Source organism: Poecile atricapillus, chromosome Z, assembly GCF_030490865.1.
Source record: "Poecile atricapillus isolate bPoeAtr1 chromosome Z, bPoeAtr1.hap1, whole genome shotgun sequence".
NCBI classification, from domain to species: domain Eukaryota; kingdom Metazoa; phylum Chordata; class Aves; order Passeriformes; family Paridae; genus Poecile; species Poecile atricapillus.
The window spans coordinates 54968402-54994839 of record NC_081289.1 but is presented as its reverse complement, the minus strand read 5'-3'; the positions used below and the strand labels follow the sequence as shown (position 1 = coordinate 54994839).

General features: G+C 35.2%; 1 protein-coding gene across 4 annotated transcripts in view; it reads left to right on the top strand.

Moving 5' to 3' along the window:
- LOC131573184 (protection of telomeres protein 1-like) overlaps positions 1-26438 on the top strand; it is a 59190-nt gene that overhangs the window by 27053 nt on the left and 5699 nt on the right. For all 4 annotated transcript variants that reach the window (XM_058826891.1, XM_058826893.1, XM_058826895.1 and 1 more), the window contains 9 exons: positions 5566-5856; positions 9711-9866; positions 15829-15989; positions 18086-18174; positions 19288-19332; positions 19839-19995; positions 21249-21454; positions 22612-22747; positions 25320-25414. In XM_058826891.1, the coding sequence (XP_058682874.1) occupies positions 5566-5856; positions 9711-9866; positions 15829-15989; positions 18086-18174; positions 19288-19332; positions 19839-19995; positions 21249-21454; positions 22612-22747; positions 25320-25414 (1336 nt within the window). The remainder of the gene's footprint in view (positions 1-5565; positions 5857-9710; positions 9867-15828; positions 15990-18085; positions 18175-19287; positions 19333-19838; positions 19996-21248; positions 21455-22611; positions 22748-25319; positions 25415-26438) is intronic.

The following is a 26438-nucleotide window of genomic DNA, read 5'->3' as shown; positions in this document are numbered from 1 at the left end:
GCATTGCAGAGCTGTGTGGTTCATGTGTAACACTTAGAGAATGAAGACGGAGACAGTGCATGACTTCACTTGCATGACTTTCTTGGCATAATGCAAATTCTGTAGCAACTACAAACCCTTAATTCTCTAGCTTTTTGTCATAGTAATCCTGATGCTGTTCTCTTCTCCTACTTTCATTAACTTCTGTACATAGGCACCAGTTGCTGTAACAAATGAAGTAGAAATTGTAAAGTTGTTCCTCTCTTACCTAGACAGTACTGTTGCATCACCACTGCACTTCTCAAGTCGTGCACTGTGTAGGAAAATGTTCTATAGAAAAATAGGGTCATGGGGGTTACGGAACATGGTATCATAACATAAATGCATCATGAGCTGAACTGAGTTTGTACAGGCATCAGTAACTGTCATCTGCTAAACTTGGAATAATTATGGATTATAATCCTGTTGTTTTATCTTTGTGATTAGATGACAGAATAGGAGAATCATTAAGATTGGAAGTTAATTCCAAGATTATCATATCCAATCTTTTACCAAAAACCACCATGCCTAATGTAGCATCCTAGATCTGTAGAATAAAAAAATGCAGAAAAAACACCAGGAAAATCAAAATCCTTGCATGCTATTAATTCCATTCCATATTCATCTGATTTAAACCCTTTAGATTTACAATGTAAAAGCATAGTCTCTTTGAGCAAAAGGATTTAATAGCCACCATGTAGAGGGTTTTTCCTTTCATAGATCAGTAGATTGACAAGTATAAGATAGCTGTTTTGTTAGTGAGTTTCTAAGGTGTTTACCCACAGAGGAGGAGGAATCTGAATGTCGAGTATATGGAGCATGGCTTCATAACAGCATAAAAGTATCACACTCCCTTTTTTGTTATCTTTACCAGTTCTGTTCTGTCTCTCTTCTAGTTCATCACTCTCCTAAATATAGTAATATTTAAGATAGCATTCATTCCACTGTGTTACTTACTTTGATCTTAAACAATCTGCTGTTATTTCCAGGAGCACTCTTACTTTTTACTTAAAATGTACTTTTGCACTTAGCTAGCTGTTTCCTTGTCTCTTTATATTCTGTCCTTTAGTTTAATCCAGTTTGTCCAATGAAAGTTGATTTCTTTCCTTCTTTCTGCTTAATGAAATATAGAAGGTACTGAGAGAAATACACAGCTGAAGTATCTGCTCACTTATTCCTGGGCAGCTCTAGCTGTAGCTGTCAGGTTGATAAGGATGGGGGTGAAAGTCTGGAGCTTGGTTATACAGCTTGGTTATACAAATATAATGAACATTATATTTGGCAGAATATAGCTCCCAGATTCTTAGTGTCTTCTGAGTAAATGTGGTCCAAATATATAAACGTGGCCAAAATTAGGTTTGAGACTTTCTGCTAAAAAGGATTTTGAAGAGTCAGGGTGTTGTCTGTTGCACTGCTACCCAGTTTTCAAATTCTTTTCAAAAGAGTGGAAGGAATCAATTTTTTTTTTTAATAAGCAGTTAGGAGATTCTTTTTAATACAGAAAAAGACTTTTTTTTTTTTTTTTCTCAGAAATATCAGTATTACTATTGCTTTTGGCTCCCCTTCAAAAATTCTGTAAGGCATGCAACTCACTTTGAATGGAATTTAAATTTTAAAAAAGTATTTTTCCTATAGTAAATAATGTCAGGAAATAGTGACTGTAGGCAGGGATAAAGTGTCTCTGTAATTTGAAGTCTTTGCAATTTGCACATACGATTTTCATATCCGTATTTTTGGTCAAGTTACTGGATCAGGTTTTAAATATGCAGAAGATATTCCAAAATAATAATTTTTTAGAATTTCCGTAAATAAATTATGCCACTTTCTCTAAGGAATATTTCTAAAGCAGTATCACAGTGCCTTCTGGCTTTTTAAGTTATTAAACCAGAAATTATTTCAGCTGGCCTAAGGGTATAAACTATTGCATACAAGTTTTTCCACAAAATACTTGTATCTTCAGGTGAATTGAATTGGTAAACAAAATACAGTGTATTGCTCATTTTCTTCTTTCATTTGTGTTTCCATTGCTACAGATGTTTCTGACAATCTTATTTTACAGGCTTCAATTCAGGAATGCTAGAGGATAAGCTATCATTTATGGTTCTAATATCTAGATATGTTCATCATGTCTTCAAAAAATCATTTTACTTCCATTTGACTGTCTTTGTTAATTTTCTTTCAGAAGGTACCTGCAGACAGTTTTGATAGTTCAGTTTTCTTCTTGTGATACTTAAACATATTCAGAACAGTTTAATTTATACTTCAAATGACTTCTCTATTTCATTAGTAGCTCTCTGTTCATACAGCTGGAGGTACAAGTAAACCAGGATTACATTATTAAAATATAAGAAAATATAATCAGCATCCTGTATTATCCAAATTTGTTTAGACTATTTACTTAAGATGGGAGAACATTTGTAAAATATAATGAAATGTACCAGATGCATTCTAATGGGTTTTTTTCTGACAGGATACTTTCCTTCATACAAATATCATCAGTGACAATAATAAAAAAAATAAAGTCTTCCTTCTTAGTATAAAAACATGTACATTAGCTTGGTATATGTTGTTTCCCTAGGCATTTTTTGATATTCTAAGATGATCTGTGACTGCAGTGGTTTCATAATAGTCCTTTGCTTCTATAATTTAACAATCAGTTTTGATGGAAAACTACCTTGGAGATGCTATTATTCCAGCTTTATACACTACTTACTATCATACTTTTCCATTTAGTGAGATGAATAACACCATCTTCAGTAAAAAAAGAAAAAAGGATGTATTTTACTTTTCTGTAAATCTATTTATAAATATTTCAAGATTTGCTTCTTTTCAATAACCATATTCAGGATAGTGTTGTACCGCATAGAAATCAGTAGAGTTTATTGTCCATGCAGTTTGTTAAGGTGACATTTCACCTATTGTTCTTCAGTTTACAAAAACTATGCCAAAGACTCCTGCAATATGTACTGGAATTTTCTTGTTTAGAACAAGCCAAATGCATTTTATCTGCTCCATTGTTGTCCCAGAGGGTATTTTTATTTAGCAACCATTAATTTGAAATTATTTTAAAGTTTAATGGAATTTTAAGAGTGATACCTGTCTGCCCTGCTTCCCTGTTAACTCCCTGCTTCACCCTCCCCCACCAATTTTTTGAAAGATATATCCATATCCTCTAGAAATGACACAAAATCTACCGAAGGGGAATTGTTGTCATATGTAAAAGTCCCAGATTGACTCTTTCGTAAATTTAATTCAAATTCAAAATTGTTTGGAAGATACAACATGTTTACAGTATCAATGCTTAACTTAATCTGATATCTACTTAAGAGTGCCATAATGAGAGAAAATTTGTCCATAGATCTTGTTCATTTTACACTCCAGTGATCCCTCATCACTTTAGCAGTGATTTGTTTTTAAAGGACAGGCCCAGAGAATTTCTGTTAACCACCATCTGTTCCATGGGTCCAACATAAGTAATTTTCCAGCTGTGAAATACTTCTTTCTGTAACCTATTCTACATTTTCTATTCCTGTTTCTTCTGTTGCTCACTAATATTGTCGAATTCTGTTTACATTTGAGAGGACTCAGTGGCTTCTCCACCTGCCTGCGACTGAGGACATCTGGTTTTGTTAAAGATCACTGGTAATTTTTTCATCATGACAGTTGAGATTTACCTTGTTACATATTTTATTTCTTTTATTTTATTTTAGAATTGCCTTTTCCAACATTAAGGCTGATTTAAAATTCACTAAATGAGGATACTGGGAGATGTCAGAAGTACAGTATGTCAGCCTCCTGAATGCTCAAAGCATGACATGAAGGATTTGGAAAGAGAGGAAAATAACTTAAGGTGAAAGTTGTCTCCCTGGGTGGTAGCCCAGGGAGACACAGTATTTTCTTTCTGGTTTCGTGGAAGGCTTAGAGCATTCATAGGAGACTAGTACACAATTTTTACTAAGAAAGAAATCAATATATTTTTATGATGATTTAAAAGAACTAGTGAAAAAGTAAATAATAGGTAAATTAGAAATTAAAACACTTAAAGAAACATTTGACATTTCAGACAAGATACAAAAAATACTCTTGAAGTATATTTTGATACAGGATGAAGAGGTAAAAGTGATGAGAGTTTTCATCAAGTTTCATTCAATTGATAGCAACTAAAGTAAATCTGTGCACTTAAATTAGGTAACATCTTAGAGGGGAACATGTTTTTTTCCAGGTCATTGATAATGGGGGGCAAAATGATTATGAAACCATGCATTTTCCTTATTTGTCCTTTGGCTTTTCTTGTATTTTCAATATTTAAACATAAAGGTTAAAAGACTGAAGCTTTTCAGTGGTTCACTGAGGAAGAACTACATCCTGAATTGATGTGCTCCATTGGTTGAGTCTGAAGAATGCTTAAGTAAATCAAAGTTTATCTTAGAGATGACCCTTAATGCATTTATGCATTATGTCAGAGTAGCAGGGATTAAAGGAGTTCTGTCACCAGGATTGAACTGCTTTGTTTATGAATTTCCAAGGTCAATGAATGCCTGATTTGTGTGCTTTTAAAATTTCACTATGTTTATAAAACACAGGCCTAAATCATTGGCAATGTTTTGCTGTTTAGGACTTCTGATACATATTGCATGTTCTGTATTTCAAATCTGTGGGATTTTCAACCATTTGAAAACTGAGCCCTGGGAAGCTCATACTAGACAGTCTCACAATTGCTGTGTTCATGCGTGTTACTGCTTACTTGGTAACCCGACATTAATTGAAAAAGAATGGGTCAAAAAAGACTGTTTCAGATTTCAGGATAATGAGTCATGGAGTGCTTTGATATAGATAAATCTATAATTGCAGGGAGCAGTAAGACTAGACTGGACCCTTGAAGGAATGCTTCAGACTTTAAATACTATGTTTCATATGGCAGCAGATGCACAGCTAAATTAGCAGGATTTAGGAGACCTGCCATGAGCAGGGCAATAGACATTGAATAATTGTGATAGCTGTATTCATAATTCAAGGAATGAAAGCTCATCACTATTTGCTTTATAGAAAAAAAAAATACCTTCTTGAGCTGATATATTTTTTTTAGTTCCATAGTATTGGGAAGCAGTATTGGTGAGGGGCCAAAATCAGGAATCCAGAATAATTTTGCCATTACTCTGCTGTGTGGCCCCTAACAATTAATTTCTCTAGTGCTTTAGTTTCCCCTTTTATAAGGGCAATTCTTATCTGTTCCCCACACAAATACTTTGATGTGTGCAAATAAAATACTCTGCAAAGATGATGTAGGCATAAATGTTACAGGTAGTTATTAGTCTGCCTCTTCAGAAATTTCTTGTGTAAGGTTATATTTCTGCTTATACATTTTGTTTTCTTGTTAATATTAATTTTACCTTTTTGTTTTGTTTTTATTTTGACTCTGTTCTCCCAGTAGAACCAGGAACAGAGGTGATCAATGGTCCATTGTTCCATGCACATGATAAAGCAGAAATATATTTGTTTTTCCATGCAGTGCAAACTGTTTTTTTTCTCATTCATATTTTATTACAGATCAGGGAATACAATGGACAGATGCAGGGAATTAACAGTGGGGGATTTGCATCCTTAACATTTGATGGAACTGTAGGAGCTCCAGTAGTTCCTCGAGCTTCTAGCAGAGACTACACTTTTTTGGATGAAGAACGGAAAACAATAGAAGAATTACGTATTTGGGCAGCCAGTAATATTTCCATCTCTGGATCAGCAACAAAATTGTCTGGTGTTGAGCCAATGCTGTTCTTTGATCTCACGTGCCAGCTGGTAGGAAAAGCAAAAGTGGATGGATCTTCTTTTCTTCTAAAGGTAGACTTCCTTTTTAAAAATAATTTGTTAGGTTTATTAAGACATTGTGATATATTTTTTAATAAAACAGACATATTAATTGAAATAATATTATGTAGATAAATATTTTTAGTGTAAGCAAATCTGTGATCTTTGGCTATTTTGATTCTATGAAAACAAAATAGAAAGCCCAGTTGTCTTTGATTACCTTGTTTGGTTTTTTAGAGAGGTTTATTAAGATGGCATTATATAGATCAAAATTTCATGAAGATTTGTAGATAAATAAAACTTGTTTAAACTTGTTTTCTAGTTAGCAGCATTTACTGCTTTTTTTTCTAGGTTTGCTGGATATGATTAGTTCAATAAATAGCACTGCCTAAAAAAGAATGAATGGATTATGCTATCATGATGGATTTCAGGTAGCTTCTTTTAGTTACACATGAGCACTTTGGGCATCAATGGTCACTGAAAATACAAAATGCAAAGTGCCATGGAACAAGAGAGCAGATTCTAAAGGTGATCCTTCACATTAGCTAAATAGAAAGGAGGTCTCCATAATATTCCTAGTTTTCGTTCCAATGTATCAGTCTGGTGCTATTCCAGAATTCCTCTGTATTTATTTTTTACTTGACTGTTAAAACATGAGTAATTACAAGCGGTTATTTTCCACTTTATGGCTTCATAAAATAATGTATTGGTTCTACTGTGTTAAACTGTATTGTTAGAATATTTTTAGAAATAGCACTTGGCATTATTCCTTCATTGAAGCAGCAAAGATTTTTCTCATACAGAGCAATGCATTGCTACACAGAAAAAACCTTAAGTGCATGCTGTAACATATTCTGCAGCTGCTACAAATATTTCCATTTAATTATGCCTTTTGAAAGAGATGTCAAATGAGACCCAGTAAGTTTTCATTACTTTGTGGACTGTAATTAAGTTGTTCATTAATAAGTGTATCTTCAGCATTGAGGGACCTTCTGCAAGGACGGAGACAAGTCAATTTAATTCTTAAATTATTATTTTTTTTACACACTTTCCTGTGTTGTAACACCTGAAGTCGATTTTGTCACTTTTGTGTAGTAAAGGTGATTACTTTGGGAAATCTTAGGATAGACTTATGAAGGTAAAAGCTTGAGGTCAAATAATGGTACATCAATTTTTTACCATAAAAAATTAAATACTTAAATATGTATTAGAATACATTGGACAAGCTACATTAATATTCTGTTGCTAATTTCCTCCATTTTTCAGCAGTGGTAAAATCCATTTCTGATATCAAATACTGGTTGTGATAGAAAAGAAATGTTTCTAAATACTTGTAGACAGAGCTCTGATTATTTTCTTGATTTGCTAAATAAAAAAAAAATCAAAACAGCCGATTCAATACCAGCTCAAATTGAGTGCTCATTAAATATTGTTTTATTGTATTATTTTGTTATGCATTTTATAATTATTATTTGCATTTTTTTATTCCAAGTATATCAGGTAAATTAATGGTTGATTATACTATAAAAAAATCATTATTATTTTAAGCATTGATCTCATGTACCTAGTGGAGAGTGCTTCAAAGACAACTGAAATGAATTTCAGCATTTTTGTGCATCACCTGTAGCATAACTTTTAAATTACACTTGATAAATTAATTCCTATTTGCGAGGCAGTAGAGTTGGACAAGGCATAATCACTGACCTGTTACTGTTTACCATTTTATGAGAATTTTGTTATTCAGACTGGTGGAGACTAAAGAATACACACTAGGAATTATTCTGTCATTAATGCCTTTTATAAGAGTTTTATTATTACTCTTTTCTTCCTTTCTGTCAGTTAAATTGTGTACATTAAGGTAAGTTGTACAATGAGCATATTCTGCTGAAGACAGAAAGATATTTTGTCTCTCCCATTTCAGTGTTTTCCTACCATGGTGGTAAAATGTTACCACTAACTTTTCTTTAGCTCCAGTCTGTTCATGACATAGAACCATTTGTTGTTTTTCTTTCAAAATTAATTAAACCAGTTTTGGATTTTATTCCAGTATTTGTTTTTGAAACCAGCACCTTTTGAAACTGGGATGTTTTCATGTTTTGTGGAAAGTAGAGCTGCCAAGCTCCTGAGGCAGAGAGCTTTATCTGTTTTTATATTTGTGCAAGAAAAAACCCAAACCCACTAGCTTATAAATTCCTCTAAAAGGTGCCCTGGTGCCAACCCTGTTAGTTCCTCTGGTAAAGGACATTTTAAAACTAAGTCACTGTCCTTTTCTTCTGATCAGGGAGCATGCAGGTTGTTTTAATCCATTTGTCAGATCATCTCTCCAGTGTACAATTAACAAAGTGTCTCAAGTAAAGCCAGTTGAAAAATAATGGAAAACTTGACAAACATAAGATTCTTTACTTTGTCAGAGTGACTAAATTTGTAATATGTATGCACTAAATCTGTTTTCAAGCTGAGTTCTGGAAAAGATGTGATAATTCAAGCAATAGACAGCCTTTCTTTCAAAGGTGGTTTTAAGTATTTCATGGTACAGGATCAGAAGATAACAGGCTTTATTAAATCTATGGCAGCATACACCACCTCATTATCTGGGTCCTTCAGAATTTACTCTTATTTGGCAACATAATTTGATGTCATGGGTCATTTTCGCTATGAACAGTTTTCCCTTTTATATTTTGATTTTGGATGCATATTCAATGAGTTATTCTTAGTGCATTTATACATAGCTTTGCTGATTCTTAGATCTTTTCCTGTGGGCCTGTTGATCCAAAGCAGTTAAGCATAAGGGGAAGAAATCCTTTAAAAATTAGGCTTTAGTGTCTTTTTTTCTTGCCGTCTGCAGTGCCTAACTCGTGGGACAAAGCACCTTGATATCACAAACTATCTGATAACTGGAAAATAGGTTCTTCTGTTGAACATACATGTATGAAATCCTATGAAAAGTGGAATTTTAGAAGTATAGTCCAACTGCTTCTAGATTTTTGTTTTACTATGCCAGTATATCAAACCATTATTTTTGTGTCTTTGAGAAGAGTGTATTTTCAGCAACTCAGGAAATTAGGGTTTACAGAATAATGTTTAGGTTAAGAAGTAAGATTTTGTTTCAAGGTGTTAAGCCTGTCAGTAAACTTATGTTTTCACAACACTTTGATAGCTAAAAAATAACTACTGATGTTTCAGTACTTGGAGTGTATCAAGTATCAGCTTTATGCAAACAAGTTTTAGAATTATTGTTAATAAATACAGATTAAGTACTGATCTTTTTCTAATATGTTCTGGGTAACTACCAGTGTATACTGATATAGGGGTCAGTAAATGCTGTGTACTCAGTTTTCACATACTGTGGCTGGAGTGGTTAAAAAACCCTACATCAGGATTAAAATGTTAAGTGCAGACAGTTCTGCATATGATGAATTCTGATTGTTGTAACAGCTGACCCTAAGATTGTCTCAGCTGCTCAGACCGTGGTTCCGAGAGCAGCAAGGCTTAGGGTTCGATCCCCATGTGGAGCATTCACTTAAGAGTAAGACTTGATAATCTTTGTGGGTCCTTTCCAGCTCAGAATATTTTGTCATTCTGTGCTGATGATAAACAGCTGAGGTTTAGCTAGAGCTGTTATTTTTATTTTTTATTTAAATATTAAAAAATGCCAGGTCTTAGCAATTGATTATATTCTCTGTTGAGGTGATTTTATGCTGTGTAAGGAGTAATAAATTAAAAATCCCTTAAAGTCTAATTCAAGTATTTTAATGGCTTTTAGACTGAGACTACAACTAAGATCTCTTATTGTTAATAATTTTTTAATCAAAATAATAAAAAATAAGTTGTTAAAGTCTGACTCTAAAGTATTCTGAGCACATTGAAATAGTTCATTTACATTGCAGGTTTGGGATGGCACTAAATGTCCCTACCCCACATGGAAGGTGCCTGTGGAAGCAAAAGATCTGGAAGGGGAAAAAGTTCTTCTTCATCAGCTGAGAAATCTAGCAGTGGACATTCTAGTCTATGATAATCATGTACACCTGGCAGAATCACTTAAGGTAATGCACAGTTTGGTATTTCTCTCTTTTTGTGGCCTGTTTTCTGCTTAAAAGTTGCTTCAGAGAATGCATCAATTCAGTTCTGTTGTAATTAGTTTAATGTGCCTCTTTATCTTTTGCTGTATTTCCCATACCTTTTATTTGAAAGCAAAACTTCAACATGTGTTAAACAGGCTCATTACCCAAAAATTGCCATGAAAATAGTCTTCCAATTAAGCACTTTCCAGACAAGGAATATAATAGATAATACAATGAAAATAACGCACTCAGAAAATGTATTCTATGCTTTAGAATTATTTTTAAATTATACGATGCAATGTTAAACCTGTAGTCCTGTTAAACACCCTTAATTCCAAAGTCAATAGAAGATTTTCTGTTCTATAAGTTTCTGCAGTTTGCAGTGCAATCTCCATTTAGTAGGTCAGTAATGTTGATTGTGCATAGATAGAGAAAACAACAACATAATTAAACATTAGATCTTCAGCAATACTGCCATCTTGCTTCAGAATACAGGAACTTGGCAAAGAATGCATCTTTCATTTCATGCCTTGCCCTCTACACTCAAGATTGTTTTTAAGAAAACGTTTACTAGAAAATAAAGAGAAGCAATAGCCTTTTTTTTTATGCTGAGTCTATCAGCAGACATGAAATTATTTTGATACATTAACACCCATTCATAAGTAAATTACAGATAGCAAAGTAAGTGCAAAATTTTTTTGTAAGAATTCGTAACAAAACTGACAGCACTATTTCATTTCTTACAACTTCTCTTCCAGAACTTTTCTCCTGCTAACTAGTGTAAAAAAATGATGTTCTACTGAAATGGTATGTTTTGAAAATGAAGGAAGAAAGTATTTTAATGTTAATAAAACATATTTTCTTGAGTAGCTGATAATTCTTCCTTTATTATTCTCCCCCATTTATATTCAGGAATTGAATCACATACTGAATATGTGATACATGGGATATCTTCATTCTCTCTCTCAATTTTTTGTTTCCTATCCACTTGTTCTTTTGCATTTCTGAAGCATTTTTACCTTTGCTGGATACTGCACTGTATAGTAGAAGATTTAATAATTTCAAAATAAATTGCTGAGAAACCCCCTTTGACTTCTTGTGGGTGTTTTTCTCTTTCTGGCTATGTCCAAAGTTGCAGTAGTTTCAAATTAGATAATTTTTGTACACAACATTTTAGTTGCTTGTCTTAGTGGAGTTATCAAAGAAAAAGAGCTGATATGCTGACAATTAAATTTCAGAAATTTTTATTAATTGCAGATTGTAACATGTAGAATTAATTGTATTTCAGAGAATATTTTTATACCTATATATATGTATAAAAATGTATATACATGCACATATATATATTATAAAATTTGGGGGAAATTCTCCCTAAAATGCAGAGTTTTATTAAAGGCTTTTAAATACTAGTGGAAATCATGTCATATTATAAAAAAGCATAATGAAAATATGTATAATACTTTATTGAGTTCAGGGTCTTGTTACACAAAGCTATTTTAAAAAATTAATTTATGTAGCAGTATAGAACTGGCAAGTGTTTAGTGGATCCACATGTGCCTTCCCAAGTCTGATTAGATATTTTGCTAGTTTATGGTTTCAGAAACAGTTTATGGTTTCAGAAGCAGTAAAAAGTGCACTATTTTTTGGTCTTCTACACTTAACACTAGCTCAAAGTGGCCTTTTTCAATGTAAATTGTTACAAAATTGTTAGGTTACACTCTCACCTCTTGTTGTGAACCATTTACAATAACAGTTGCAGCTTGGAAATGATGTTTTATGTAGGAGCAATCTGTTTTACACAACCTTGATAACAAGAGGGCCAGATTAAAAAAAAACCAAACTGAAATACATGTTCTTATTTTAAAATTGTATCTGTAGGTGCATGTTCAAACAAGGAATCTCTGAGTAAGCACCACACCCCAGAGAAAGTGGGTAATATATTACAGGGAATTTTTGGCAAATCATGGAGCACAGTGCCAGGGATATTGCTGCAAGAGTTTGTTAAAAACTCCTTTTTTATATTGACTGTCCAGAGAATGCTGAAAATATGAGCACTTTATCTCATTTTCTAAGACAACTAATACTTTTAATTTTCAATGGAGGGAACTTTAGTTAAAGGTATGTTGAAGGTATGTTGCAGGTGATACTGTAAATAGAATTTTTTCCCCTAAATTTACTGGCCTCCCTTTCCTGTTGGGCAAGGCTGTGGTTTTTCAGCATTTGGTGCCATAACAGAGCACAAAGAGAATTTTCAGAAATCTCATCTTTGAAGCAGATTATTGCCTGGGGCATAAGGACAAGGCAAGACCTACAACTAAGCAAAGAAAATGGTGTTTACCAATTTTGCTTGAATTTCCCTCTTCCTCTGGCAATGTACCTGGAGTAGATGAGGCTTTCTCATTGCTGTAGGAACCCCTGGAACAGTACAACTGTCTGGAATGTGGTTGCTCCACATTGTTTAACCTCATGCCAGTTTTCCAGAACTTCTCAGGGTTCACTGACTTTACTGTGAAGTTTGAGAATAGGTCTATGACATGGGTTTCTCCATCTGGGGCATTTTGCTTGGGTGGTAAGCATCAAGATGAATGAGTGTTAGTGGTCAGCACAGTAGGGGTCCAGCAGCCCACAGCTGGTCAGAGGTTTCCTGATTTCTGGTTTACACTGAATATATGATCCAGTGCATTTCTCTTCTGGCTTGATACCATCAATTCTGTGTTGCCATGCATTTTATGGATAATGCAATTAAAACAAGTAACCTTGCGCATGCATACGTGTCCTAGTCTGTAGTTTCACGGTGTTTGCTTCGTGTTACATATCTTCAGATGTAGAATTTGTCTATTTTCAGCTGTCTCTCCTATGATATGACTATCATGTCATGTCTTTCATGATAGTAGTTTGACTAAACTAAGAAGTTTGTTTTCCTAGTGGTGGCAAAGTCACATTTTCAACACACAATTCAAATGAGTTGCTACATGGATACAATGTCTAGTTTCATATTTTTCAGACCTAGGTAGCATTCCTTCAACCTGTGAGTTGTATTCTCCCCACTTCTGTCTTTTTACTCATTGAAAAAGGAAAAAACTCAAAAGACATCACTCTTGAGTCCTTCAAACTCTTAAATGGATTTGTTATTTCTTACTGCCCAAGATGGTGCCTAAATGTCTCATTTGCAGAAAGTTGTGTGCTATTTACTCAGTAAAATTGGACTGTTGCTGCAATAAAAATGATGACAAATCTCACTGAATATAATCAACCATAAATATAGGCAAAATTGAGTGCAGGTGAATTTGTTGGGTGATTCCTGTAGATAAAGGCAGCTTCTTGTGTGCCTTTTTGGACAAACATGAATATTTACCTGCAATGACACATGCTGTTGTGAATTCACTGAATTCCAGTGTGATTATGAACACAACCCAATATGTATTGAAATAATTATGAGAATTTCCTATGCTGGAAAGTTGTTCTAGTTAACTAGTTACAGGGACCTGCATATATGATTTATGCATTTCAATTCTCTTTAGCCTTAATATGTATTCTTTAAATAGTCATATTTGAATTAGACTGAAAATAGGGTATTAGTATATTTTATATTACTGCAAGAAATGTTTTTATTCACTTTAATTTCACTTTTGAATGAACTTCCTCTAAACGAGGTAGGTCATAAACAGAACTGCTGTAAAGTCAAGTAGTAGCTGGGTTTGTACTAGATTTTAGCGATGGCTCTGTAAATCATGGTGTTTAATGTAGATCACAATTTCTTCCAGGTCTGGTATATAAAGAGTGCAGTCTGCCTGCATTCGGTAAACAATACAGAACATTTTAATACGGTAACATTTTTATCCATAGCAGCCACATTTGCTCTCTGCTGTTACAGTAAGCAAGGCTGCCTCCCAAAGGAATCCACAGAAACAGCATTCTGTCCACCCAGGCATCTCTGGGCTGACATTCAGAACCTTACAGACCTTTTTCGGTATTTGGCAATGCTGATTATTATGCATCTCTTTTTTGTAGTTCAAAGTGATATTAAAATACATAAAATAATAAAATTTTCAGAAAAGGATCTAATAAATATATTCTTGGCTTCTGAGCTCTCCTCTCTCTGATACTTAATTTTTTGTGTTCATACTAGAGAAAATATTTATTTTTTATATACTTTTTTTAAAAAGACAAATAAATTTGTCAATTAAACTTTTTTCTCTTAATATGCATATTACTCTTGATGGAAGGGAAGTAGTTTGACACTGTTTTATTTATGTATGGTTATTCCATAAGCATAACTTAGGTGAGAACTCTTAAAAAAATTTCTCCAAAAGCATTTCTCATAGTCATTAGTCTTATGATATGAGTGTCCTTTGCTTTTTTGGATATTCATAATTAAGTAAAATCAGCATCTAGAAAGGAAAAAACAAAAAGTCTTAGGATAAGCCTCTTAACTGCCATCTAAATGCACAGGCTGTCCTGGTGGTGCTTTGAATGAACAAAATGAGCAGCCTACTAACAGTACAGATCAATTAAAAGTCTGGTAAGAGCTCCATGCCAGAAGCAAAATAGGTGCAGACTGAAGTGCACCATTATGTTCCTGCTGCCTCAGTTGAAAAATATGCTGCCTTTTTCATGTGTGATTATTGTTTAAAAAAGTAGTTTGATACCAGCATTATGTAGTCATAGTTTGTTCCTTGATACAGAGGAGGATTCTAGACACAGGTTGCTGCTCCATCTGCTTTTATGCATATATACATGTGTTTAAAAGTGTTGTACTGTGACATGACCAATCCAATCTAATAGGAATATTTTTTCAGTTTCCACTGGTTAAAGTTGAGGCTGAAATACTACTTAATAAATGAACTGCTGTAATATTAATTTTTATTGAAGTAAATTTAAATTAATTTCTCATTCCTATCAGGCTATTTAAAAGATGTTTAGAATTAATATAAAACCAGGTTGTTGAGTGTATGTAGCTTGTCAACTATTATCTAGATGTCATATTATAAATTAAAAAAAAAAATAATTTGGTAACTGTGTAATTGAGACACCATGTTATGTGCCTTTAGAACATTTGGCTTGGTTTTGGTTATTTGGTTGGGTGTGTGGGCTTTCTTTGGGGGATAATGGGAGTAATATTTTGAAATAAAAGCAAAGTTATAAAATGTGTTCAGTGTCCACCACATCATAACTTCATTTTTAATAGGTGCTTGCATAAGTTAGCATAAGTCTGTTTGTGTAACTTGACAAAACTGTTTCAGAAAACACAAAATCATTCTAAGCAAAACAGGAAGCATATTCTCCACGTACCTGAGGAGATCTAACAGAGATAGAAGTGCCAAAATCTTTCCATTTCTAATGCATGTTTTCTTTTGTTCTGGTGCTAAAAAAATGTTACCTGTAATGTAAGAGTAAGATACGATGGAGAAATCTGAGTAAGCAGATATGTACATATACATGTGAACACAGTAAGCCATGCACGATGATGAGCAGGTCAATTGCTGAATGTGATCATTCCTAGGACAAATCACAGGATGTCAGTCTCTGTGGGGCTGTGTTGGGAATATAGAAGGCAGATTGTGCCCGTGGGAATGGAGTGTTTGATCTGTCTTCTGAAGTGTGTTTGAGAATTAGATTTACCAAGAAGGCTTATTCTGGTTCTGAATCACCCTTTGCTGCCAGTAATGTTTTCTGATAAAGCAAAATAAACAGATCACACAGAGAGGTTTTACAGTTTCCGTACCTGAAAATACTTAAAACCCATCTGGAAACAGTCCTAAGAAGTCTGCTCTAGTTGACTCTGCTTTGGGCACAAGAATGAGGTAATCGCCAGAGGTCCCTGCCAGCTTCAGTCATTCTGTGATTCAGTTAAAACAGGAAGGAAGCTTCATGAGCACTAGAATCTTCCACGTAAATAACTAACTTTGTGTTATCAAAGTGGTTGTTTTTTTTTTCCTTTCAGATTGGAAGTTTTCTGAGAATTTACAGTATTCATACGAAACAAGCAAGTGCTGACAATGAAGATGTCTCACATATAGAATTTCATCTTCATGGTGGCACTTGTTATGGTCGAGGAATAGGAGTCTTGCCAGAAAGTAACCCAGATGTTAAGGAACTAAAAGCGTAAGTACTATGTATGTGTAGATATTTCCTTTTCTCTAGGTTACTCTTGAAAACGCTAGGCTAATGTAACAGCTATAGAGTTTACAATTGTAAATGTATCTAAGAATCAGAAGCTCGAGAACAGAATGTCTTCAGCGCCACTAAGATGAACATATTTGGAGGGATAGGTAAGTCCCCCACTAAACCATATCTCTAAGTGCCACATCTGCATGACTTTAAAATACCTCCAGGGACAACGACTCCACCGTTTTTCCTGAGCTGCTTTTTTCAGTGCTTGTCAACCCTTTCTGTGAAGAAATTTTTCTTAATACCTGATGGTAAACCTCCCCAGGCACAACTTGAAGCCATTTCCTCTCCTTCTGTCACTTGTTGAATGGGAGAAGAGGCTGACCCCACCTCAGTACAACCTCCTGTCATGCTGTTGTTGTAGACATAAGTGATAAGGTCCCCCCTGACCTTCCTCACCTCCAAGCTATAGCATCCCAGCTCCCTCAGCTGCTCCTCACAGAACTTGTACTCTAGCTCCTTCACCAGGTCCTTTTCTGCTGAGCCTCTTTCCAGCCACTCTTCCCCAGCCTGCATGGGTTTGTTGTGACCCAAGTGCAGTTCACCTTGTTGGACCTCATACACTTGGCCTTGACCATCAGTCCAGCCTGTCCAGAGTCCTCTGCTGAGCCTTCCTACACTCCAACAGATCAACACTCCTGCTCAGCTTGGGATCATCTACAAACTGACTGAGGGTGCCATTCCCTCAGTCACCTTGTCCTCATCCTTGGTAGATACTAAACTGGCCCCTGTACTGACCCCTGGGGAGCACCATTTGAGTGGCCACCAGCTGGAGGTAACTTCATTCACCACTACTCTCTGGGCCTAGCCAGTTTTTTACCCAGCAGATATGCACCCATCCCAGCCATGATACCCAGTTGCTCTGTGAGAATGCTGTGGGAAACACTGTCAAAGGCTTTACTAAGGTCCGGGTGAACTACATCCACAGCTCTTTCCTCATCCACTAAGCAGGTCAGTTTGTCATAGGAGGAGATGAGGTTGGTCAAGCAGGACATGTCTCATAAACCCATGCTGGCTGTGTCTGATCCCCTGGGTATCCTTCATGTGCTACATGAGGACGACGTACAGAGGGTGATGTGCTCCATGACCTCCAGCACTGAGCTCAGGCTCAGTAGTTCCTATTGTAGAACTACAGGCCTGTAGTTCCCTGGATCCTCCCTCTGACCCTTCTTGTAGATAACCATCTGCTGTAATTTTCAGTCTACTGGAACCTCCTCACTTACCCAGGACTGCTGATAAATGATAGAAAGTGGATTTTTGAGCACTTCTTCCAGCCCCCTTAGTATCTGTGGGTGGATCCCAACCACCCCTTAAAGATGTGTGTGTTTAAGTGGTGTAGCAGGTCAGTGACCATTTCCTCTTAGGTTATGGAGGTTTCATTTTGCTCCCCATCCCTCTCTCAGCTCAGGAGTCTTGATACTCCAAGAATAATTGGTCTTACTATTGCAATGGAAGTAAAGAAGGCATGAAATACATTGGCCTTTTCCTCATCCTTTGTCACTTGTTGTTTCTCCCAACATCCAATAAAGGATGGATATTTTCCTTAGCCCACCTTTTGTTGATGATATATTTGGAGAAGCTATTTTTGTTCTCATACAGCAGTAGTCAGATTTTGGCACTTCTGATTTTCTGCCTGTGTAACATCCGTGTAATCCTCCTGAGTGATCTGCCACTTCTTCCAAAGTTATAAACTCTATTTTCTTCCTTAGGAAAGGCTAAGTAACCAAAGTCCAAATTCCATTATCAGGAATTCTGTTTCCAGTAGTACATATTTCTTTTGGCACTCTTTTGTGTTTAATGTTCCAGAAGTGATTTGGAAAGTGTCTCATCTGCATCATTAATATTACCTCCTGAAACTTCTGGCTCAGTTGATTTTTATGTCTCTGCTGGAACATTTATGTCTGAACACCTGTGTATTGATAATAAGCAGTTTTCTTGTAAGTGTCTGTGTAGTCCCATATATATATGTGTGTATGACAATATATAAAAGATTTCTCTAGTTCATAAAATATTTGGCCATTTATCTTTAGATTTTTAGAATCTGTGGATCTGACAGACAGTCAGGATATGGAAAGCACGTGTTCAATGGATGTGGACAGCACTTTTGGCAATATTACAGGTAAGAGCAACTGAAAGCTGATTTGCACTTTAATATATATATGGTCAAGATAAGGTCGCAGTTACTGCTTTTCTGTGTGTGTAATGCTACTTTCGCATTCAAAGCCTTAGAGAATTCCTTCAGTTTATTAGGCTGGAAATTTACATTACTCTTTCTGTCTTCCAGCACAAGCATTTCATATTACATGGAAAGATACTTTCATAGGAGTTAGTAATAAATTCTTAAACACAGATGGTGTTTTTAATTGTACTGTATTAGATCACAAAGCAGAGTTATGGAAGTGCCTCCCTCTAAAGGGGGATTCTGCAGGGGCAGGCACTGAAAATGCTACTAAACAGCTGCCTGTTGAGGAGCCCTTCTTAAGCCATGGGATGAAAAGTTGTGTGAGATGTATGTAAGGTGCACTTCCACAGAACAGTGATATCTTATAGACAGTTCTACAGACCCCACATTATTTTCTGAATGGTACTTTTAGCCCAGGATAAGAATAACTAAAAGGGAATTAAACTCTAAAGCTGGTTGGACATAGTCTGTATCTTTGCTTCTAGCTTTTAAAAAATCTGTGTTACTCAGCCATTATTAACATAGAAACATAGGGAAGTTCTAAAAGGATGCAAAAGTCAAGCATAAATAAATGCTTCATGTCCAGTCCATAACTGGAAAAAATTGCACTTATTTGCTGCACTCTCTGTGTGTAGTAGAGGTTGTTTAAAGGGACCAGGCAGTCTGTATTGGTATTAGAATAATGTATTTATGTTCGTGTCCAGAAAGATTACAGGGGATGTATACAATTTATGTCAGCAAGTCATTCACAGTGTAATTCTGAAAAGTGTTCACTGTAATAAGTATTCCTATTTAATGTATATGCTAACTTCCCCTCTAATATATTAACTCTTGGTATTCAGTGTGTGTCTCCTGCTTACTTTTGCTACTTTTTTTTTTGTTTGTTGTTGTATTGTTTTCATACATTATTGGGATTTTCATTTTCATTTGTTCAGCTTTTGGTTTTGTGTGTCTTTCTACCTCTTTATCTACCTACCTGTTTGTATGTGTCCACATGATAAAAAAGAAATGAATGGTAGAAAATAATTATGAAATTCTTCTTGATTATAGATCTTGAATTGCACTTACAGAGATGTCAGCAGCTATCTGTTACAGGTAGGTAACATTTTGACCTTAAGGTGAATTTTAACTTTTCTAGAGAACAAAAGTAGTTTTAAAACATTATCTTAAAGTTTATTATAGGATATATGGTTATAGTTAAATGGTTATCCATATATGGTTATATATAAAGGTTATTATAGGGTTATAGGAAGAGCTATTCTGAGAGTATAAATTCCAAGATAAATTCCATGTATATTGTATTTGGTTTATTTGTTATTTAAAAGAATAGAGCATATTTGTATATTCTTCTTTCATTTGGTTTTTCTACATGTTGTATTTCTGCACCCTGTACACCATACTCCCTCAGCCTAATGTGATTTATCTTACTGACTGTAATAACAAATTGTGTTGATAAAACTAAGGCTGCAGCTGGGAAGGAAAGAAAAGTTGGAAATTAAGGAAAAATGCATACCTGTGATTGCTATTTCCGGTATTACAAATATTACAGTGATTAATAGTATGCATGGTGCTTTTTCATCTCTCTTTGTATTGTTTTGCAGTATTAACAGATCATCAGGATTTGAGTAACACAGAACTGAAAACCATAACAAGCAGCACAGCGCCTCAACAGTATCGCATTAGAGCAAAGCTGAGAACTTATAAACCCCAAAAGCTCCATCAGTCTGTTAAACTTCATTGTTCCAAATGCAACTCTTTGTAAGTGTTTCACACATTACAAGTAACTAGGAATTGCTCTGTATGTTTTGGGATGCCTAGATTTTCAGTGATTTTTTTTTTTTTTTTGTAAAATGAGCTGAATGTAAATGTATATCATTTTGTGGAAAGATTTGAAATGCACTGATAATAAGTAGGATTTTTTTAAATAATGAGATGAGTTCAATTTACAGAATCTTTTGAGTGCTTTCAATACAATGTTTTCTTAATTTGCAAATGCAGCAGTACAGTTTTTTTCCATACTATAGCTGTATAGAAGTATCTCAAGTATTTCTTTATTGAAGTTTTAAAATAGGGTATTCAAAGAGGTATAATAGTCTCCAAATGAATTGATAAAATATTTTTGACTAAAGTGCGTCTTCCAGACAAAGCATCTTTTCTGGATCCAAAAATACCAGGGAAATCACACAACTTCAGGCCACTCCCGTGGGTCCTGTCACTGGTCACCACAGAGGAGAGATCAATGCCTGCCACTCCTCTTCCCCTCACAAGGAAGTTGTAACTACAGTGGGGTCTTCATGCTGAACTGACCAAGTGACCTCAGCTGCTGCTCATATGGCTTCCCCTTAAGGCCCTTCACCATCTTCATTGCTCTGCTTTGGACACTCGGAGATCTTTTATAACCTAATTGATTCCATAATATTTGTGTTATTTGGGTGGCCTGCATTATTGCTTCTCTGTGTATGACAAGTGGAAGTGCAGAAAAGGTGCATTCCAGCAGGACAGGATAGAAACTGTGTGGTGCAGAGTTGCAGATTTTCCCTTGGCAGTACTTACGTGGAACTATTCTGGTCCTGTCCTTTTTTTCTTTTTTCTCCATCGGTTTATGCAAAGTCAAATAGACTAAAATATGAAATTATATAAGTTGATGTAGTCTTTTCACTCTAATGAAGCAGTATGCATTTTGTGGCCCTTTTAAGGCCCAACTGAAATAACAGAAAGCTGATAGATTTGGCTTTCCATGGATTTTCATTAGTGTGGTATGTAGCCACTAGGCTGCCTCTGCTCCTAGGTAAGTTGGCATATTACTTAGCATATTTATTAACATGGAAAGCCATGATATACTACATAACTCTAAATGTTTAAACTGATAAAACAATTAGGATGTTTTTCCTGTATGTGTGTTAACTTATGACTGTATTCTAATATTTGTTTGGAGTACTGTCATCCTTGTGGGTAGATTGCCTAAGGAGGGGCTGTTATAATATACTTACTCAATTTGGAAATGGTTTTAGGCAAGAAGTTCCAGATAAAGATGACTTTGACTCCATTTTACGCGGCTCTGCCAGTACTGCCCCAAACCGAGAATTACACAATACATCCTGGTATGAATCTGTAACATGGACTACACAAGACCGGAAGCAGAGGGAAATAGCCATCCATTTTGTGAAGCATGATGAAATGCTTCAACATCCTGAAAACACCTTGCTTATGATAGAAGGTAAATTACAAATATACCAATTCTTACAGCACTGTGTCCCCTCTGTGTATGTACAGAGTAAAGATATGTTGAAGTTGTAGATGATCATAAAGGCATCTTCAAAGAAAAGAAAAACTGAGCTGGAACTATAAGTTGCTGTTGTGCAAACAGGAGATGGTAATCTGTGAAGGTCTTGTAAGATGATTCTGTCTATTTTAAAACTATGCCAATGTTGTTTTTTGTTGATTACACTGAAATTAACAGTGAATGTCTTTTTTTTTCTAGCTGTGCTTACTGGTTTTACAGTGCGATTTAAAAACTTGCCAAGTCTTCTAAACAGGCCTGTTTTTAGTAGTGGTGTGGAAAGTTTTGAAAGGCTTCTCATAATACAAGCGTCCAGTTAAATTTGTCAGCCTCTGGATGTCAGTGTTGTTCCAGATTAGTAGAGCTTCTCTCAGTGTGAGTTTTTTTGGTTTGGTGTGGTTTTTATCAGATTTTCTCAGGAAAAAGAAATAGCCACTGACCTTTAAACAAAGCAATTTATCAAGAGTACTATTAAGGAATTTTTATATAATAAAAATAATAAATTGCATATAGCACCATTCAGAGTTCAAAACAAAATCTTCAATTGTGCTCAAGTTAGTGATATGAATAAGCGAATGTAAGTCAGGTGGTCCTTTGTGTGAGGGTCAATGACAAAACCCCTTCTGTTTTCTGCTTTCTTTTATAATGGATTAGTTTCCATTTTCCTAGAACAGCTGAGCAATATAACTTGGTCAATCTATTTTCAGATATTAAAGTGTCAGCAACTAAGTATGTCTGTGTATGGATATGTGCATATAAAAGGTCAGTTTGGTTGCTTTGATTTTTTTTCTAAGAAAATGGCTAGTAAAATTATAGGGGTAATTATATGAAAGTGATGTTAACTAAATACAACCTCTTCATTGCAGTGTTAGCTATGAGGAAGATATTAAGGCATCTCCTTTGATAAATGTCTATTTTTGTTTCTTCATTGAGTCTGTTGTTGAGTAAAAGTGAGAAGGTATTGGGCTATTTTTTGAGTTTTCAGTAGTGATATCAATTATTACTGAAGGCCCTGAAATCAGCTGAGAAATGTAAGTTGTTCAATTTATTTCTGACTACTGTTTAAGAAACCATGGTTATTTGGTTTTTAATAGGTGGAACTCTGAAAGAAATCTGGAAGCTTTCAAAACGATTTAAGTGTGTTATCCCTGTGAGATCCACAGAAGATGATCTTGAATTATTAGATCTTTCAGCTCCTTTTCTTATACAAGGGAATGTCAAATATTATGGGTAGGTTAAAAGTATTTGTTGATATTTCACTAGCTGCTGTAATAGATAACATTTTCTTCACTAATTCAGACTGCAGTACTTGGGAAGCGAAGACTTCGATGTAAAATATATAGCATGGTCTACAGTACTGACATTGGGGATGAAATGTGGTATCATTTGATCCCTGGTATCAGAGGACTGACTGCAGTTTGGCTCTTGATCTGTAAATCTGAAGACCTTAATTACACAGCACTCCAGTTCCAGTCTTGTCTGTGGCGCATAGGCAGGGCAGTGGGCTGTAGAAATGGAAATGCACATGCAGTGCAAAGTACCTAAATACCTCTTGTAGTCCAGATCTTCCATTTTCTGGTCTCACTTGGACTAAAGTGAAAACATACCTTGTTTTCAAAACTGTATGTTGGGGAGTTTTAGATACAAATATATACAATATAACAGATAATATTTAAGTAGAGATACAGAAGATTATCTCAGCCTGTCAATCTACCACTCATTTTTAGTGTTGGGAAAGCTTAAGTTTTGGAAGCAGTAAGGGATTTTGGACAGCTTTTCGTTACCATTTGTAACTTAAGATGATCCACAGCACTGCAAAGTGCCTTACCTGTTTGTGGATGTCATTCACTGTAGAGATGACTTCACTGAGTTTCTGAATTCCACAGTTCCAAAGCTATGGAATACAGTAGCCACACCTAGGTGTGGTATTTGTGATCTGCCATGCAATGCCATGTTCCTGCTCAGTGGGAGCTGTCAGCAGTATGTTCCCCCAGTAGTGCCCAGCAGCATGCAGCTACTGAGCTCAGAAATACAGCCTCCTCCATGCAAGCTACTGAGTCCTCTATCTCAGCAGCTCAGGCAAAGCACAGTGCAGTGGGGCACTATGCTAGGTCTCCAGGCAGTCAAAAATTTTCTATGCAGAAATATTTCATGTTTCATGTGAACCCTAAAGTTTCCCATAAGGGCCGTCCATAAAATGAATATAGGTAATTGTTTCTCTCTGTCATATATAGTTTTGACCTTTCCAGATATTGCTGTCTACAGCTTTATTTAAATAAAGGCAGTATATGGGTACTCCTCTTGGGACAGGATCTTCACCAATACAAAGTATTTCTGCTTGCACTTCCATAATCCATGTATTTCCCCTGCTATATGCAACTCACCTTCAGACATTGTTCTCTCTTCAAATGGTTGAACTGTAAAAGTAAAATGGTTTATAAGATATTCCATGGGTTGCTTATAGGATATTTAGGAAAGAACCTCAAAAGTATGCTGACATTTCAGAGCTATGTTTCATGCATGTTTCTATTAGTGGCATATACTTTGCTAAGAAAAGATTCTGTTTGGTAGAATGAATTACATGTGTATGCATTTGCATGCATATTCATTTATATATAAAAATAAACACACACTGCATATAAAAAGCAAAATTTGCAGTTGTTACTTTATTGGAGTTTGAGTTTTTTAAAGGAAAAAAGTGACTTGACTATATCACTTAAGCAGTTTTATTGATTTGACATTCTTTGCATATAATTTTAAACAATAATAGATGTTTATTTCAAATTCTAACTGTAATATACTAATACAGCAGCTTAATTTAGAACAAATAGTTTTGTTCTGTAATTTCATTCCATGAGGCAAATGGGAGCAATTTTGAAAACAGTTCCATACTTCAATCCACTTGTAGCATTTGCTTACTATGTTACATGTAAAATTTATAATAATTGGTGAAAATACACCAGTAATAAAATAGACTTTTTTAACAACTCTTAGTTAATATTCTCAACATAGGCAAAGCTAAATTTCTCCTGTAACTCTGTAACGGGTTTAGAGCAGGCTACAAGTTTAGATTAATTTCTGCTTTTACAAAGTGAGAAGTAGTGGCATATGAGCGTATGTTTAGTAATGTAGTGATCTTAGAATCATAGAATGGTTTGGGTTGAAAGGGACCTCTCATGATCAGCTAATCCAACCCCCTGCCTTGGGCACAGACACCTTGCACTACACCAGTCTCGTCTTGAACACTTCCAGGTATAGGGAATCCACAGTGTTTCTGGACAGCCTGTTCCAGTGCCTCAACTTCTTTGTGAAGTGTTTCTTCTTTCTGCAAAATCTACATCTACACTCTTTCAGTTTAAAAATATTGCTCCTTGTTCTTCACTACAGGCCCTGGTTCAAAGTCTGTGTCTTACAGAAAGAGAGTCTTGTCTCTGTCTTCTCTCACTTTCTTCCCTTTTATATATAGAAAGGCCACAGTAGGGTCTGCCTGGACCCTCTGTTTTCAAGGCTGAACAACCCCAGCTCTTCAGCCTTGATGTACAGTTTTATTCCTGTCTGATTACTGAAGTGGTCTTTTCTAGATTTATTTCTCCTCATGGATAGTTCAAAAAAAGCATTAAGGGATTTTGTTTTGCTCCAAAGCTAGTGTGTCTGGTGAAGTAGTTGCTTCAAGCAGCAATATAAATACTTCTGCACTTCACTGTGCAAGAAAATCAGAGTTTTGGTTTTTTTCTGTGCAGAACAATTCTAGTACAAATACATCAGTGTTTGGTTAGTCTCAATATCTTGTTTTAAATGCTAGGTGCAAGCAGTGTTCAACTCCAAAGCCTATGAAGAATCTAAGTTCCATTGCAGCAGAGCAGCAACCATCATGGGAGCCAACTGAAATTGCACAAGGTAAGCTAACATGATACTGTCCTGAAATACTTTTGTGCCTTGGTTCTGGAGGGTCGATGTGAAGTAGTTTGACTCGCAGTTCTGGGTTGCAGTTTTGTACAGAAAGCATATAGTTATGGTCGTGTTGAATATGGTGCTGTAAAATTCATTCACCTTTTAGTAATCAAAATAACGTAGTTACTTTTGAAACTATTGCAGTATGAATTAAAGGATTTTATATGTTGACTAGTTTCTTCTACCATTGGCATCAGTAGTAACGCTTATGATAATACAGATGTCATGAATTTTTGGTTGTAGATGTTACTTTTAAACTTGCAGTCCTAGAACTTAATCTTGCTTTTCCTTTTGTAGATACTGTTTTTCTGACCTGAAGAAAAGACAGTCTTATTTAGTGACTCATGCAAGTTAGACTTTTATCTTCTCTAAACTTCATTTTCCAGAGAGTCTGCAAGAAATAAATGAAATATACCACAACAATTACACGTATTCTGTGCTTCATGTGTTCCTTGTGTTACTATATGAAGTCAACATGTTACAATGATGGAAATTGAGTTTAAAACTATACAATGCATTAAGGAAAAAGAATATTTGCATATTTATCAATTCATGTTCTAACATACTAAATTGGGATATCTAGCAATATATAAGTTTGATAAACACTTTCTAAAAGAAGAAAACTATTTGAACAATACAGTGATTTTCTCAAATAAATTTTCATAATTGTATCCTGTTAAATAATTGTAAAGTAATATATAACTGCCAGTGATTGACATTTAATTCTCAAAGTGAAAACAATATTAATTAATGCTTCCTGACAGTTACACTATGTTATGTATATCATTCTTCTATTAGCTGTATTTTCAGGCTAAAGTATAAACCTGCAAGTATATCAGATCAATTGAACATAAAATGACTACCAATTTAAGTAGGTGTACCTAGAAAAGACTGATGCTGAGCTGTACTAACTTTGACTGTTTCAGTTATTTTGTTTGCAGCATAACAGTTACTGCTGCCAGTGATGTGG